Source organism: Nerophis ophidion, linkage group LG03 (assembly GCF_033978795.1).
Source record: "Nerophis ophidion isolate RoL-2023_Sa linkage group LG03, RoL_Noph_v1.0, whole genome shotgun sequence".
NCBI classification, from domain to species: domain Eukaryota; kingdom Metazoa; phylum Chordata; class Actinopteri; order Syngnathiformes; family Syngnathidae; genus Nerophis; species Nerophis ophidion.
Window position 1 is genome coordinate 31,083,359 of NC_084613.1, and position 14,061 is coordinate 31,097,419.

The 14,061-nt window shown below is 39.2% G+C and overlaps 1 protein-coding gene across 1 annotated transcript; it reads right to left on the reverse strand.

Moving 5' to 3' along the window:
- Positions 1 to 5,350: 5,350 nt before the first annotated feature.
- rep15 (RAB15 effector protein) lies at positions 5,351 to 13,795 on the reverse strand. The gene is made up of 3 exons (XM_061894941.1): positions 13,658 to 13,795; positions 8,514 to 8,829; positions 5,351 to 8,434 (listed from the first exon to the last, which is right to left on the reverse strand). The coding sequence occupies exons 2-3, from the start codon at positions 8,784 to 8,786 to the stop codon at positions 7,889 to 7,891; spliced, it is 819 nt and encodes a 272-aa protein (XP_061750925.1). The 5' UTR covers positions 8,787 to 8,829; positions 13,658 to 13,795; the 3' UTR covers positions 5,351 to 7,888.
- Positions 13,796 to 14,061: the final 266 nt, after the last annotated feature.

Here is a 14,061-nt window from a genome sequence, read left to right on the forward strand (position 1 = left end):
AATGTGTTGCCTTGAGGCTGGCCCAGTCCTGTTGCCTGAAGGATTTATGTTTTTCCCTAAGGCTCTGTTTTAATTGTGGGGTAATCCATGGTTTGGAGTTGGGATAGATATTTATTGTTTTTGTTGGTATTGTGGAGCTGATGCAGAATTTAATGTAGTCTATAATGACAGAGACCCTGTCATTCAGACTATCATCAAAAATGGCTCAGTCGGTACAAGCTAGGGAGCCTTGGAGTTGAGTGGTGGCATCCTCCGTCTGCTGGGGGAAACTGCCGCATTTGGGTTTGTGGTGCTTTAGTTCCTGTTTGTATGACAGAAGTAAACAGATGACGTTGTGGTCAGCAGCTCCGAGGGGAGGGTGGGAATGGGCACGGAAGGCATCGGTGATGTTCCCGTAGCATGAGTCCAATATGATTTCCTTTCTTTTTGGAATGTCCAGGTACTGTTGGAAAAATGGTAATACATTGTCCAGTCTGCATCCGATAAAGTTACCCAAATAAAGAAGCGGAGCACCAGGATATTTAGCTAACATGACATTAGTATCCTCAGCTATCAACTCTACTGCTTTGTTGATGTTAGCACTGGGGTATACATAGATACAGCTGACCACAACAGTGGGGAATTTCCAGGGGAGATAGAAGGATGCGGGCAGGGTCAACAACTTCAGGTTGGGTGTGCACACTTTATGGTGTACTTTCATGTTGTTACACCAACTGTCGTTGATGTAAAGGCAGACCCTACCACTTTGCGTCTTCCCTGTTGGACCTGAATGGTGAAATTGTCCAGGCTCAACTCAGAGTCGGTTACTGACTCGTCCAGCCAGGTCTCACTGAGAGCGATCATATAGAAGTCTCTGAAGGCCCTTTCAAAACGGCACCTTGCATGTAGTAGATCCAGCTTGTTACGGAGTGATCGTACGTTGGACATGACGATGGTGGAACTCTGTTTCACCGTACAAACGTTTTGATGAAAGAACCATTCTCAAGAATCAATTAAGTTCGCAAATAGAGGTTCCACTGTATAGGCATAACAGCATTCTGGTATTTACTTTTGAAATTAACATGCTAATATACTAATACATACATTATATATTCTTCTACACATTTCCTAAAAAAAACCAGTATTTAAATACATTTCAATTTGGGGAGAAATTGCATGGGGAATATAAAAAAGACTACCGAGGGTACTTCAAAAAAGTAGCTCTGACGTACAGTATACCCTCCAGTTACAGTCACATGTTTGTTGTCTTTATTTCAGACCCCCTGTAGGAAAACAAAAGCGATAAGATCATGATAGCAGAGAGGAGCGTCTCAAGCTAGTGTCTCTGTCCAAAAAGCACCCTGAGCTACTGGATGCTGGAATTACCGGCTGGTTCTTTTTCTGAGACATCAAAAATTTGGGGACCAAGCACCGCTTCTTTGACTTCTTCAAGGTGAGAAATCGTGTCAAAGGTGAACGTACAACACCTTCTGATTTACTGCTTTCAATCCCTCAGTACAAACAAGAACCAGGTCGACATGGATGGCACAGTGGCAGCGTATCATTTTCCTTACCTCATGCTGGGGAGCAGCCTGGTTCTGAAGCGCTGCTACGAACACTACTACAGTTGTCTCCAAGCGGGAACCCACTACTTCCCCTTACACAGGAACCTGTCGGACCTGGTGGAGAAAATCCAATGGGAAAAAAGAGAACCAGAGAACCAGAGAACGTGACAAAGGTAATGCTAAAGATGATGTCACGTTGGTGACGCATTGTGATGCGTGTGGAGTCACCCCAAGATGCACGAGGACCAGAAAGGCAGTAATAGCAGGTAAGACTTGACTTAAAGGCAAAGAAAAGGCGTGCCTAACGCACGGTAAGCTAAGGTAAACGTAGCAATGAGTCAAGAGTCCAAAATCAGCATGCCGAGCGCACGAGAAGCTAAGGCGTAAGGCACAAGTCTAAACATCGAAGAAATACAAACGTGATTGTTTCATGAGGCAAACAACGGACCAAGACCGAACAAAGGGAAAAGGCAGGCTTAAACACAGAAACAACAATCAGAACACAGGTGCGCCTAACAAACAAGAGCAGGTGGGACAAATGAGAAACCATAGAAACAAGATATAACAGGAAGTGCAAAAACTAAGAACAAGAAGAGTCCAAAACGATCGACAAAACACCAAAGGACTCAAAAACCAAAACCATGTATGATCCGGGCGGCGGATCACAACAGTCGAACTACGATGGATTTCCATCAGTCTTCCAAAATGTTTGTGGTATTATTAGTATTCTTTTATGTAGTATTAGAGAGGATGGCGTCTTAGTCATTTCATAAAGAAAATGTAAATTTCGCAGGTAGAAAAGGTCATTTGAAAGATCATGTTACTTTATTACTGCTTAATTTATTTTCTTACATTTTAAAGCATTAACTTTCAAATATAGATTACAAATTTTCGGAAATACAAGCATTCTCTCTGCTAATTGTAATTCTTTAAGTCAGGAATGTCAAGTTTTATAAGACCACAACGTCTTGTTGAAATAAAAAAAAAACACAAAAAGTACAAATGACAAAAAACATATTGCAACAAGATTTAATGCAATAAGAAAAAGCAGAAATGTTGACACTAATAAGTAATAATCACATGCTTGGTCACCTACAACATAAAGCTAACCTACTGTAATAGTAAGGACAAAGTGCCAGGAGGGTTTTCTATTGTTGTAGACGAAAACAACAATTTCGGCACATTATTTTGCATACGCTTGAAAACACGGTGTATGGTTGAAACAAGCCAACTACAAATAATCTTTCATAGGTAAGATTTATATAAGTCTTACCTAAGTCTTAGTCTAACTTTTTTGTGAAAAATATTTTTCACAAAAAAGTAACATGTATTTTTATCACTTGTTTTTATGTGGTCAATAAAGTAAACAGCATGAAAATAGGTTGATGAATGAGCAAGTTATGATTTATAATTAATATACAACGCATAATATTGCTTTGCCTTGAATGGGAAAGTGGCCCCTGCTAAAATGGTTCCCACATAGCAAGGCGGCTACAGCTTTCTGTTGGATCGATTTATATCTACAGTCACTGTTCTGCGTTGTGTCTTTTGTTGTGAGGCACACATAGGAGTTGAGTTGTGGAGGATTTATTCACTTTTTTTTTCATAGGAACAAAAAGAACAGGGCGTCACACGCAGTCCACGTTATCTATCTCCACAGCTCCAAGAGTCAGTGCTCACTCAAACTCAATTTATGCTTACATGTGGAAACTATAATAATAATAGTAAAATAATAACAATAATAAAAAGGCAAACAAAGCATAAAATAGTCTCAAACAAATTAATTGAATAAAAAACAGTATATAAAGTATGTACATCAGCTGACAACATTATACGTAGGGAAAAACGGTCCTTAATATGTGCAGCAATTTACCTAATTTTTTTTTCCACTCAACTCATTTTATATTTTTTGTACAATAAACTATGCCAAAAAATCATTAACAGACATACCTTTTTTTCCCATAGGAACAAAAAGAACAGGGTGTCACACTCAGTCCACAGTATCTCTCTCCCCTACAGAATAAAGAAAGAAAAAAATACACACTCACATACTGTAAATACCACAGCGGCACACAAGATGTCCGCACAGACACGCAGCAGAGTTTTTGACCCGTGCGCAAACTCACGAGACCAGGAAACCCGTAGTAACTGCCGCTAGCATTAAGCTAATCCACACATCCTTTAGGACAGGGGTCGGGAACCTTTTTGGCTGAGAGAGCCATTTAAGCCAAATATTTTAAAATGTATTTCCGTGAGAGCCATATAATGAAATGTCTGCATTATTAAGTAAGACCAACATTTATAGGGTATAATATGTCACAAACTTGCATAGCAGCAGTAGTAGCGACAATAGTCAATCTTCCAGTCCTGAGGAACGCGCAAGGCAAGCATAAACAGAAACATGCTGATTGGCAGCCGGTGTGGACCGGCTGCCAATCAACAGCAGGTGCGGGGGAAAAAAACACAGCGCTCAGCGGTACAAGCAGGAAATGGAAACAAAATAAGAGCACTGATGGGAAGTAAATACAAACAGAAATTAAGTGACAGGTCTTCACATAACAAATCTCTTATTCTTTTTAATAACATTTTAACAAAGACATGCACCTGGGGATAGGTTGATTGGCAACACTAAATTGGCCCTAGTGTGTGAATGTGAGTGTGAATGTTGTCTGTCTATCTGTGTTGGCCCTGCGATGAGGTGGCGACTTGTCCAGGGTGTACCCCGCCTTCTGCCCGATTGTAGCTGAGATAGGCGCCAGCGCCCCCCGCGACCCCGAAAGGGAATAAGCGGTAGAAAATGGATGGATGGATGGAACATTTTAATTCGGAAGCTCACCGATGATACATAAAATGCTTCTTACCATTAATGCGACTTCTTGAACAGGGGCCGTAGAAAACAGATGGATGGATTGAAATGTATGAGAATGTTTTATATTTTGAACGTTATTTTTAACACTGTGATTACCAGCGGAATTATTCATTACTTATCATGTTAAGCAATGTCAGCTATGATTTATCTGAGAGCCGGATGCAGTCATCAAAAAAGCCACATCTGGCTCGAGAGCCATAGGTTCCCTACCCCTGCTTTAGGATATAAAAGTCCGGTTTTTACAACAATTTAATAAAACGAAAGTTCGGGAATTTAACCCGCATGCTTAACAGCACGCCACAAAACAGTGTGCATTCTTATAAAACACTTTAAGAGTGACACCCAAAAAGTTTATAAAAAAATAAAGGGAGCGAGATATAACCTGACTTACCAGCTCCAGGAGTCAGTGGTCACTGAAGCTGGTCACACAGGTGCAACGCCAAATCACCCCCCAGGGAAACAAAAAGGTATGTAATAGAAAATAATAGAGTTGAACCTATTTACAATGAGATACACTTTTGGGGAAGTTCACAACAAAAGATGTGAATAAATGTCCAGAATTAAAATAAAACAAAATAAAACGTAGCTCAGCTACATATGCTTTAGGTTACCAGTAACAATGGGGTAACGAGCGTCCCCAGAACTAGTTGGCGGAGCGAATGACGCAATAAACCGCCGTAAGTTCCGACCAACACACGCAGCAATATTTGCTAGCATTAACTTAAAACTAGCATTAGCTTATAGATAGCATTTGCTTTTTTTTTTTTTTTTTTTTTAACATTTATTTAGTTTATTAAGGATCCCCATTAGTCTACACCGCAGTGGAGACTATTCTTCCTGGGGTCCAGGAAGAATGTTAAAGCCAACAATAGTTTCCAGCTAGAGATGGATATTATTTAGTTTTTCTAAGCATGGGAAGGAAGACAGTAGGTGTCAGTTCTGAGAAGAAGTGGATGACATTTATTGAAATAACATAGTAAATCATCATAAACATGACCGAGTATGTCGCTCGCGAGCTTGTTAAAACAATTGGAGCTAGACTAGCACTAACACTGCAAGTCTGCACCATAACAAAACAGAAGGATTGGATAACGCCAGCAAATGGTGTGAAAATACTATCTAAAAAACATCTATCTATGAAAATGTGGAGAAGCTGCTGTTGGTGTGTTTGACGGAGATGCAACGAGAAGGAGATACGGTAGATGTCCACTCTCCAAGTTAAATGATGTACATTAATATCACATTGCTTCATAAAACTACTGGAGTTGTTTGTACTACATTCTATTGTATGGTTTTTCATACAATATTTACTATCTAAAAGTTTTTTTTCTTTTTAAAAGATGTGTTACATGTTACGATTGTGCTGTGCAAAATGGGCATTGTCTCAAAACATGTACTGCAGCCTTCAAAATAAAAGCACAGCTGTCAATTAACAGAGTGGTTCATTACAAAGTACAACAGACCATCACAATAATACTAATAATTATAATAATAAATTAAATTTATACAGCAATTTTTTACACACTCAAAATGCTTCACAGAGAACATTCATTCACTCCACATTCATGTACACAATGTCCTGTGTAAGGACACAGAAATTACCGTAGTACTGTTTTCTTTCTTATGTCTACTCTACCAACTGACTCACTGAGATGGGAATGCCCCCTGGTGGTTAAATGGGAACACCGACATTTATTCAATAACGTATAAAGGCTCTTAAATTGATGACATACACAGCAATGTGACAGAGACGTCCTATCCTGGATGAAAGAAAACCAACGCTTCCCATCCAACCACAAGGAGCTGGAGAGGTGCTGCAAAGAGAAATGAAGTGAATTGCCCAAATATGGGTGTGCCAAGCTGATGGTTGTGTATTCAAAAAGACTGGAAGCTGTAATTGCTGCCAAAGGCACATCAACAATGTATTGAGAAAAAGCTGTAAATACTTATGTACAAGTGATCTCTTATTTATTTATTTATTTATTTTAACATATTTGCAACACACACAAAAAAAAATGTTCATAGGGTCATTATAGGTATTTTATGTAGAATTTTGAGGACAGATATTAATTTATTTAATTTCGTAATAAAGTTCAAGTTAAAGTACCACTGATAGTCACACACACACTAGATCAGTGGTTCTTAACCTTGTTGGAGGTACTGAACGCCATCAGTTGCATATGCGCATTCACCGAACCCTTCTCAGTGAAAAATAAAACGTCTTTTTTTTAAATTCAAGACAAAGTTATGGGTTTTTGGTAACACTTAAGTATGGAGAACATATTCTAAGTAACAAAGACTTAATTTAGAGTTTTTTGGACACTAGGAGAACATATTCTAAGTAACAAAGACTTAATTTGGAGTTATTTGGTTAGGGTTAGGGTTAGAGGGTTAGGGTTATAATGAGGCCATGCCAAATTAGGCATTAATAAGTACTTAATAATGACTAGTTTGGAGCCAATATGTTACTAATTTGCATGTTAATAAGCAACTATTTAATGGTGAATATGTCCCCCATACTAAAGTGTTACAATGTTTTTTTACTGGTGCACAAAATGAACCGTGCATGAACATCACCTTGTTCAAAGAACAAAACCGACACTAAACTCACACTACACTGCATAAACTCACAACAAATTACACACCTGCAAGTTTTTATTGAGACGATGACTCGGGTGTGTTTTGACCTCTGCCGAACTCCTGAGGCCGACTCACCGAACCCCTAGGGTTCAATCGAACCCAGGTTAAGAACCGCTGCACTAGATGTTGTGAAATTACCCTCTGCATTTGACCCATTCCCTTGTTCCATCCCCTTGGAGGTGAGGGGAGCAGGAAGCAGCAGCGTTAGTCGTGCTCGGGAATCATTTTGTTGATTTAAGCACCAATTCCAACCCTTGATGCTGAGTGCCAAGCAGGGAGGTAATAGGTCCCATTTTTATAGTTTTTGGTATGACTCGGCCGGGGTTTGAAGTCACGACCTTCCAGTCTCAGGGCATGTCAGGCTGAAATATAACACAATATGAAAAAACTGAAGCGTCGGGAGAATTTTCCGGATGCACCGTATACTGTACTTCATGCCTGTAACTCGTGTTAAAAGTTGTATTTTAATGTAAATGCCTTTTTTTTTTATTGTGAAAATTTGTTTGAATTGGGAATCGATTCTGAATCGAATCGTAACCCCAAAAGTCAGAATGTAATTGACTGTTGAGTTGTAAGGATCACATCCTTAATGCTCAGTACAATATTGCTAATAATAATTAAATAATAAAATGACGGTACACCAGACAGTCAAATCTTTAAAATGACCTTATTGCTCAATGAAAAGTCTGACGTGTATTTGAAACAATAGCAAAAAGTACAAAATGACTCGTTTGAGGGCGACGTTTGGACGTACGATAAAACCGCGATGTTGTAGTTAATCTGTTTTTCTAAAAGCGAATTACTAATTTGATGCGTGATTTCTTATCGGTGTGGACTAGCTGAACTTAATCATGAGAGTGAGAGGGTCTCCCTCCTTCTTGGTGACGATGGCCTGCATCATTCCAGAAGGTGTGTGCAGGTAACGCGAGCCCTTGAAGAAGTTCTCAAGAAGAGCTCGATCGATCTTGTCGCACTTCTCGATGGCCGCCTCAAAGTTGTTGCTGAGAAGGCCGTAGATGTTTCCCTTGTCGTGTTTCTTCCCCAAGAACAAGAAGAGGGCGTAGCAGTCCTTGCCGATGGAGGTGCAGAAGTCCACCATTCGCTCATACATGTTCCTGTCGTTGGACTCCCTCTGAGCCATCTGGACGGATTCGTTGCAGCTCTCCGGGAGATGGTCTTCCTCTTTGTCGCCCTCCTTGTCGGGCGGGTGAAGCACCTGCACGGCGATCTGAATGCGAGGGTTCTTTGTGGGCTTCTCCAACACGGCCCACACCCAGTCGGCCCCCAGCAGGATGCGCTGCCCGGGCGTCATGGCTGTGCAGTTGAAGACGTCCGTCATGTTGAGGTGGACACTCTGGGAGATGTAGGTCATGAGGAAGATCTGTGGGGCGGGGGAGGGAGGCGGGTGTCACAAAGCGTCCAAAACCTCTTCTGACAGAAACAATGGAAGTTCATACTACCTGAGTCAGCGCCTCGGGACTGGGTTGGAACTTGTCCTCGGGGTCCTTGAAAAGCAGGTACTCTTGAGTCCTGGAAGCGGCGGCAGCGATGCAGTCACTGAACAGAGGTATGAAATCGTTAGGTTTGGCGACAGGAAGTCGTCTCAGCGTGGAGAAGATGCTCGGGCGAGGCGGGGCCCTGTTGGCGCCGGATGGGGCGTTGACGTGTTTGGTAGGCAGGAAGGAGGAGGACTTCTGCAAGGGCATGGATGATTTACTCATGCTGTCCCCCATGGCCGACTTATGATGGAGATCACGGGCTGCTCTTGCCAATGCACTGTGGACAACAGGAGGGTTTTTAATATTATAAACCGGTAAATCCTTTAAAAAAAACTGTTAAATGTATGTTAATAACTTATTCTACTACACTTGACTGTTAAGTAACTGTTAAATTGTTAAAAATGTAAAAACAGTTAAAAAACTATGTAACTTATGAATGTCAATATGTAATTGAAAACTGTTCAACAACTTTCAACCCATTTAATTACTGTTTAATGGTGAATAATAACAATTTATCCATCCATTCAACATAAGTGTTCACTATAACTGTTCAATAAATTCATATTTGTTTGATAACAAAATAACTGCCTATAACTGTTTAATGTGACTGTTAAACAAACAATATTACTTGTCAGAAATGTTTAATGACTTCAAATACAAGTTCAAAGTTCAGGGTTCAAAGTTTCTTTAATGGTACCCAGAGGTCAAATAATTGTGCAGACATTTGTATTTCAGCGTCAGGACATAATGCAGCAAGCAAACACAAATCATATAAAACATTTAAAAATCCACAATCGATCACCAGTATACAGGCACAATGTAGAACAAGAAAATATGATACCTAATAAACCAATAAAAACATTGTGATTAAAGTGCTATGACATAATAAATACATTAAAAAACTAAATCATAATATAATGGCATGTGATGGCAGCAGGTATAAAAGCATTTTTATATTGTTTAGTCCTACAAAGAGGAAAAATGAACCTCCGATCAGAGCGAAGGAGCTGGAATTCACTGTGTAAAGGATGATGGGTGCATTGGTGAATAATAGAGCTCGCATTGCACTGCAGCTGTGTGGCATGGATGTCAGATAGGTTTTAGTTGCGACACACCTATAATCTAACTAGCGCGCTTTTTCAATTTGATATAGTACAGACTTCTTTCTCAAGGACAAACTACCAAACAATGACAGCAGGCAGAAAGACAGAATCGAGTCAATATATGCCCGATAAATGAGCGACAACATGGTTCTATCTATGTGGATATGTTGTAATGGCCATAGGGGTCCATCGGTGTATACTGTATTTTTCGGAGTATAAGTCGCTCCGGAGTATAAGTCGCACCCGGCAAAAATGCATATGTGCGGTATAAACTTTGGAGAGGTGAACTTCACTTTGGACTGTGGGATTGTGTGTGTTTTGCAGAGGTTTGATTTATATTGGCAGGTAATATGGACGGGAGGGGGAGGTGTTTGTTATGCGGGATTAATTTGTGGCATATTAAATATAAGCCGGGTTGTGTCGTGGCTAATAGTAAACATATGTCTTGTGTTTATTTATTGTTTTACTCATTCCCGGCTGAATATCAGGTCCCACCCGTGACTCCTTAAATTGCGTAGTGGCAGCGACCCCTCGGAGAACTTGGATGCGTTTGTTACAACATGACAGTTTCCTCAGGCAATGAAGATGTTGGTGTCCCTTTTTACACACTGCTTCACAGTTCATCTCGAAGGTCAGCTTTGAGTCTATAACCGTGCCGAAGTACTTGTAGCTGTCCACACAGTCTGCAGACTGACCTTCTGATAAATGTGGTAGGTTTGGCATTGGTGTGGGTTCTAAAATCCATAATCATGTCCTTTGTTTTAAATATGTGGAGCTGTAGGATCCCTCACACCAGCTGACAAAATAAGTAACTACGGGACCATGGCTGGACTCATTTCCAATGAGAAGACTGACAATGACTGTGTCATCCGCAAATTTCACTAGCGTCCTGTTAGCATGCTTTCTCTGGCACATGTTTGTGTACAGGATAAAAATAAGGCCTGAAAGCACACATCCTTCAGGTGAGCCAGTTGAGGAGTGTGATCACTCAGATAAAATACCATTCACCTTGACTTCTTGGGATCTATCAGTTAAACAATCTAAAATCCAACCAGTCAGATTAAAACTCAGATTACAGTCCCCGATCAGCCTTTAGGCTAGGATATAAGGTTGGATAGTGTTAAAAGCAGATGAAAAATCAACAAATAAAAGTCTAGGGTGGGTTTTATTTCCCTCTTGATGTTTAAATAGAATGTTAAGAAGGGTGGTTGAGGCATCCAACACACCTCTGTGTGCCCTATAGGCAAACTGCATAGGGTTGAGTACATGCTTGATTTCTGTTGCAAGATGAAACTTTAAAATCATTTCCAAATATTTCATCACAAGTGAAGTAAGAGCAACAGGCCTTAAGTCATTCAAAGCGGTAAGTCTGTTTCTTTCAGGGAGATGGATAATCATGGCACGCTTAGACACACTTGGAACACGCCGTAAGATTAAAGATAGATTAAAGATATTACAAACTATAAAATTGAGTTGCTTTGAGCATGACGTAAGTAAAATACCACTGATTCTATCAGGGCACGGACATTCATTAGTCTTCAGTGAAAGTACAAACGTAAACACCTTTCCAGTTAATACCTATTAAACATGTTTACAACTGTTGATAACTGCTAAAGTTGTATATTCTTTAAATTAGATAATATCAGGGTTTTTTTTTAGGGGTTTTTTAGGTTCCAGCAGCCCCGAGGGACAAGCGGTAGAAAAATGGATGGATGTTTTTTTTTTTTTTTAAACAGTTATCAACTGTAATAAAATGGTTAACTTACTGTTTAATAACTGTTTTTGAATTGTTTACTGGTAAATTACTGGTTTGTAACTGTTAATAACATTTCAGATTTTTAATAACTGACGACTGTTAGATTATGGAAAATGACGGTTAAATAACTTCATTTACCGTATTCTTTTAACTGTTAACTGATAAATTACTGTATAACACCTATTTAATAACTATTAATTGTTAACTTTTTTATCTTATATTTGTAATAACCTTTACATAACTGATTAGTGACTATTTAATTAAGGTTAACTGTTTAATAACTAATTGTCAATAACATCTATTGTTTTGTAACTGTAAATTACAGATTACTAGCTGTTTATCATCTGTAATAACTGTTAAACTATTAACTTCCAACTATGTTTCATATTTTAATAACTGTTAAAACACGTTAAATTATGGAAAATGTCTTAAATAATTGTTGAATAACTATTGTTGAATTTAATGTATTTGCTAACTGTTAATGAATGTTAAATTATTGATGTTTAATTACGGTTAATACCTGTTTAAAAACGTAATCATTAATAAAGTTAAATTTTCTTAATATGGAGTAATCCATCCATCCATCCATCCATCCATTAACTACCGCTTGTCCCTTTTGGGATCGTGGGGGAGTGCTGATGCCTATCTCAGCTGCATTCAGGCGGAAGGCGGTGTACACCCTGGAAAAGTCGCCACCTCATCGCAGGGCCAACACAGATAGACAGACAACATTCACACTCACATTCACACACTAGGGACCATTTAGTGTTGCCAATCAACCTATCCCCAGGTGCATGTCTTTGGAGGTCGGAGGAAGCCGGACTACACGGAGGGAACCCGCACAGTCACGGGGAGGATATGCAAACTCCACACAGAAAGATCCCGAGCCCGGGTTTGAACTCAGGACTACTCAGGACCTTTGTATTGTGAGGCACATGCACTAACCCCTGTTCCAGCGTGCTGCCCGTATAATGGGCAATAATTGTCAATTTACTGTTTAACTGTTGTTAAGTAACTGTTTAATATTGCTAATAACATTTAAATAATGATGTGTGAATATACATGACAGGAAGTTCTCCTATATCCCTGTTTCCAAGGTCCAACCATCCATTTTCTTCCGCTTGTCCTTCTCGGGGTCGCGGGGGTGATGGAGCCTATCCGAGCTGCATTCAAGCAGAAGGTTGTGTACACCGTGGACAAGTTTGCACCTCACAGATAGACAACATTCACACACAAAGGCCATTTTAGTGTTGATGAACATGGACCCCGACGTAAACAAGTTGAAAAACTTATTGGGGTGTTGCATTCAGTGGTCAATTGTACGGAATATGTACTGTACTGTGCAATCTACTAATAAAAGTCTCAATCAGTCAATCAAAAAAAGCACTTTATATGTAGAAAGGTTTTGTTAAGAAACTATTCTGAGCCTTATCTTTTTTAGTTTATACTTTATATATGTTGACCACATTAACCTTAGCAATGGCCCTTGTGTGTATTTGTTTGTTATGCCATTTGTTTACAAATTTGGTAAATAAATAACCAAAACATTTATATTTTGTTGTTTTCTTGCTGTACCGAAAATGAACCGAAGCGTGACCTCTAAACCGAGGTACGTACCGAACCAAAATTTTTGTGTACCGTTACACACCTAGTAGAATGTTATGATTTAATAAATGTTCTATTATTCACGATAAATGTAGTTCTTATTAAACACGTTTTAGTGTGGTACGGATGTACTTTACCACAAATTGAAGTATTTATAAAAATTTATGTAAAACACAATGAGACCAACATTTATCAAATGTTTTATTAGCCTTTTTGCTTTTATTAAAATCTTAATGGTTAAAGCTAGCTGGCATCCGTAGCATGTTTTTTGTGAAATGAATTAATAAATATAGTAAGATCCGTAGAATTCTATATATTGTATAGTAAGCAATATGTGACACATTATTTTAGCATTACAATTGTTACATGGATTTAAAATGTTTTTTTTGATGGTAAAGAAAAATAAGCTTTGGAAAAGGAGCTAGCTTCCCTAACACATAATTGCTCTTTTGGGGTATATCCCAGGATAGTCACATGACTGTCACATGATAACCATTACTAAATTGATCATTAGTGTTGTGGTTTGTAAGAGATTATTAGGGCCACATAAGGGGGACAATGCTGTTCCGAAGTTATTTAGAAAATACAACTTAAGTGTTACACTAGAACGTAAAACTTAGGTAATAATTGCAAGAACTTACCAGGATCCTTGGAGACGTATCTACAGTTTCAATTCCTAACCCTCTGCTCCTCTTCTTTGGCTTGTCACATACACAGTGTGTGTGTGTGTACGTGTAAGTGTGTCACCAGCCTTGACTCGTAAAACATCTTCAACAAATGGTTGAAATGAGAGTATTAGCATGGGTGGAGTTTGTGCAAGTTGGAGCATTTTGGTTAAGTCAACAAAATAGTTATCTTTCCAGTTATCTCCAACAAAACTTTGTTTGGCCCAGAGGCTTCGACTGCCTAATTATTTGCTTTCTGTTTATCAAGGGTGGATCAAATGAGGAAGTGTTGATATTAAAAAGTGAAAAAACGAGATCTGTATTTGCTCGCTGTTTGCAAATAATATATGATGGCCGAGTGCAGCTGGGATCGGCTCCAG